Raw genomic sequence first — 3,091 nt, forward strand, 5'->3', positions numbered from 1 at the left:
GGGTGGTGTGACCTTGCTGGTCCTTGAGGGACACCGCCTGGCTGACCTGTGCTAAAGGGTCTGGCTCACACTGGGCACAGTGGGCAGCGGTGGTCATTCCCATCACGTCAGGCAGGGTGGTGAAGAGGGCTCATCTCTGAGCGGGGATGGGCCAGACCCTGCTCTTCCGAGAGCTGTGCAGTGCCGAGGGTCAAGCCCTTTCCCAGGGGATCACCGGGACCACGGCTGTGTGATGTCCAGGGGCACCCTGGCGGTGGTCAGCTGGTTGTTCTCCAATATGGGGATTATACCCTGGACGGGGGGGGGCCTGACGTGCTCTGTTGGGAGAGTGTGAGACTCTCACGCTTGGACAAGCAGTCCACCATTCCGCACCACACGTGAGCCCCACGCTCGCAGATGCCCACCGGGGCGGTCAGCACGCAGCCTGGGCTCGCTGCTCGGGAGGACTGGGACCCACTGCTGGCCAGTCCACCTGAGGAGCTGCTCCAGCGTGCCGGCGGCTCGAAGGCCTTGTTCCCTGGGTCAGCGCTGTGCGTACCGGCTCCCGTCTGGGCTTCTGTCTGAGCTTCCACCCGGCTGGTCTTTTCAGCAGGTCGCGTCAGCTCAGCCCCCACGTCCAGTCAGCTCTGTCAACGAACGAGCTCATTCAGCCTTCTCGTTGTGCAAGTCACTCAAGGGCCCCTTGCAGTGTTACAGTCATGCAGAGAATCCGTGATAGCTGATAGCATTGTGGAGTGTGTTCATCACTGAATAAAAACCTTAGCTGTCTGTAGTTAAAATAATCAATAGGCACTTTTGTTTTCTGCAGATACACATGTGCTGATGCATCCACTCCTATGTTAAGTATCGTGTCATTTATGTGGAATATAAATGTGTATTTCTATTAACTCCATGATTAACAGCACCCCTGTTGTCTTGTGGCAATGAATGTGTATTGTTTTCAATTGACTTCATCGTTGCAGCATACTCATGCCATTTACCCCGTGTTAAAGCTGCCCGTGGTGTAGACTGAGCATGATATACATGTGATGTGGAGAATCCAGCCTTTCTCAGTGCCCGGGTTTTTTAATACAGAGCCCAAACCGACAGACCGTGAGCGCAAGACAGGACCTACCAGTTATCGAATGTAATACACATCACACGTCAACGGGCTCCGATTATTGCAGGAGTAAGATATAGTATCAGTAGCAAAGGCACATGTTAAACTTGGCACATTTCCCTATGTCAAGTTCACAGTCAGCGAGCTGAATTCTGGGGCGGGGTTCGGGGGAGGGGGGGGGGGTGTTTATCGGGGTGGGTGTGCGTAGCGGGCACCGTATAAAGAGCCCCCGCTGTCTGTGCGCCGCAGGTTCTGTTCCAGTACAGGAGGAAAAGACCGAACAAACGCAGCGATGAGTCTCTCCGATAAAGACAAGCAGCACGTCCAGGCTATCTGGGCCAAAGCCTCTGCTAAGGTGGACACGATCGGCCATGAGGCTCTGTCCAGGTAACTCAGTTCCGCTCTTTAATAACGTGCGCGCTCGCAATAACACGCGTAAAATCGAAATACTTGCAACGAAATATAAATGTGACCTCATTTTGTCATTAGTGCGATTAAAAATAAATACTATGCAGGATACCTTTATTGGAACTCTTTTAATGTTTAGACTTTATTCTTAAATGTATATAGAGCTATCGTTTTCGAGATATAAACTCTGAATTGGATATGGAATAAATACAGTCCGTACTCGGGGGATAACAGTTTGACTGTTAATGCAATCTATACTGGTGTATAAGCTACATCAAAATACATATTTGCTAACTGATGTGTTTATGTGTGTTACCTCCTTTCTTCCCCAGGATGCTCACCGTCTACCCCCAGACCAAGACCTACTTCGCCCACTGGGCTGACCTGAGCCCCGGGTCCCCTCAGGTGCGCAAGCACGGAAAGGTCATCATGACCGCCGTCGGCGATGCTGTCGGCCACCTCGGCGACCTCAAAGGCTTTCTGAGCCACCTCAGCGAGCTGCACGCTTACAAGCTGCGTGTGGACCCTGCCAACTTCAAGGTAGGTGACCCCTCAGCGCCGGGTCCGTTTCTGTAGCTCGTAACGGAGCGAACACTCGAGAAGTGTGAGTCTGACGGCTTTGTCTGATTTCATATACTAACACTTCTGGGTGACTTGTGTCCAGATACTTCTGAAAGTGTAAAGGTCAGCTGTGCAGGACGCGTTTAAATTGTTCCTGCTGTGTACCTGTGTAAAATGCTTTAGTGTCCAAAGTGTCCATGCTGTGCGGTCTGCGTAGAAAAGCCCGTGTGCCGCGTGTCTGAAATGTGTGTCTCAATGTTTTTTTCCAGATTCTGTCCCACAACATCCTGGTGGCTCTGGCCATGTACTTCCCTGCGGACTTCACCCCCGAGATTCACGTCTCCTTCGACAAGTTCCTGGCCGCCCTGTCTCTGGCTCTGGCGGAGAAGTACCGCTAAGGCGCAGACACGGAGGAGCATCGGGCAGAATTCTGCGGATCTGTCGAACGTGCTTTGCCAAATATTGCCTAATGAACAAATACAATAATAAATATTGCATTTAATAACCTACAGTAAACCGTGTGTGTGGTTATTTGTCTCAAACCCAGTTTATGTCTGTATTTTATTTCATCAATAGTCCAGTTCAACCTAAGTTTTTTATTCACATGGAACGTCGAGAATGTTAACTGTAATGTGTAAGTGACACCATTAACAGGAAGCCCTGTTGTGTCTCACCTGCATGAACATAAACTCGCGTAGAAAACGCTTGGTAGGCAACGGCAGGAAACGCGGGTTCCAAAGCACTGAATATGTTCTGTAACGCAAAAAAACTCCCGCAACAATAATCACCAAAAACCTATAGACTCACGTCTCTCCAATAGAACCCCCTTGTGGATTCCGAATTGATCGCAGCACAGAACACTACCCCTGCGGGGGAAGTGTAATTTTTAATTCACTGCAATCAGGTGATTGTTTACAACATACATTATTCTAACATCGGCGCAGGAGAGAATATTCTCCTAATTCAATGCCCGTGGGCCTGTTGAAATGGTATCGTATATAGACCTCCCAGCCAGCGCACGAC

General features: G+C 50.3%; 1 protein-coding gene across 1 annotated transcript; it reads left to right on the top strand.

Moving 5' to 3' along the window:
• The first annotated feature begins 1,327 nt into the window (after positions 1–1,327).
• LOC148644821 (hemoglobin subunit alpha-like) lies at positions 1,328–2,584 on the top strand. Its single transcript, XM_088612265.1, has 3 exons — positions 1,328–1,486; positions 1,840–2,047; positions 2,338–2,584. Exons 1-3 carry the CDS (start codon positions 1,392–1,394, stop codon positions 2,464–2,466), a joined length of 432 nt encoding a protein of 143 aa, XP_088468391.1. The 5' UTR covers positions 1,328–1,391; the 3' UTR covers positions 2,467–2,584.
• The last annotated feature ends 507 nt before the right edge of the window (positions 2,585–3,091 follow it).

The sequence above is a fragment of the Lepisosteus platostomus genome, chromosome 19 (genome assembly GCF_059453375.1).
Source record: "Lepisosteus platostomus isolate fLepPlt1 chromosome 19, fLepPlt1.hap1, whole genome shotgun sequence".
NCBI lineage: Eukaryota > Metazoa > Chordata > Actinopteri > Semionotiformes > Lepisosteidae > Lepisosteus > Lepisosteus platostomus.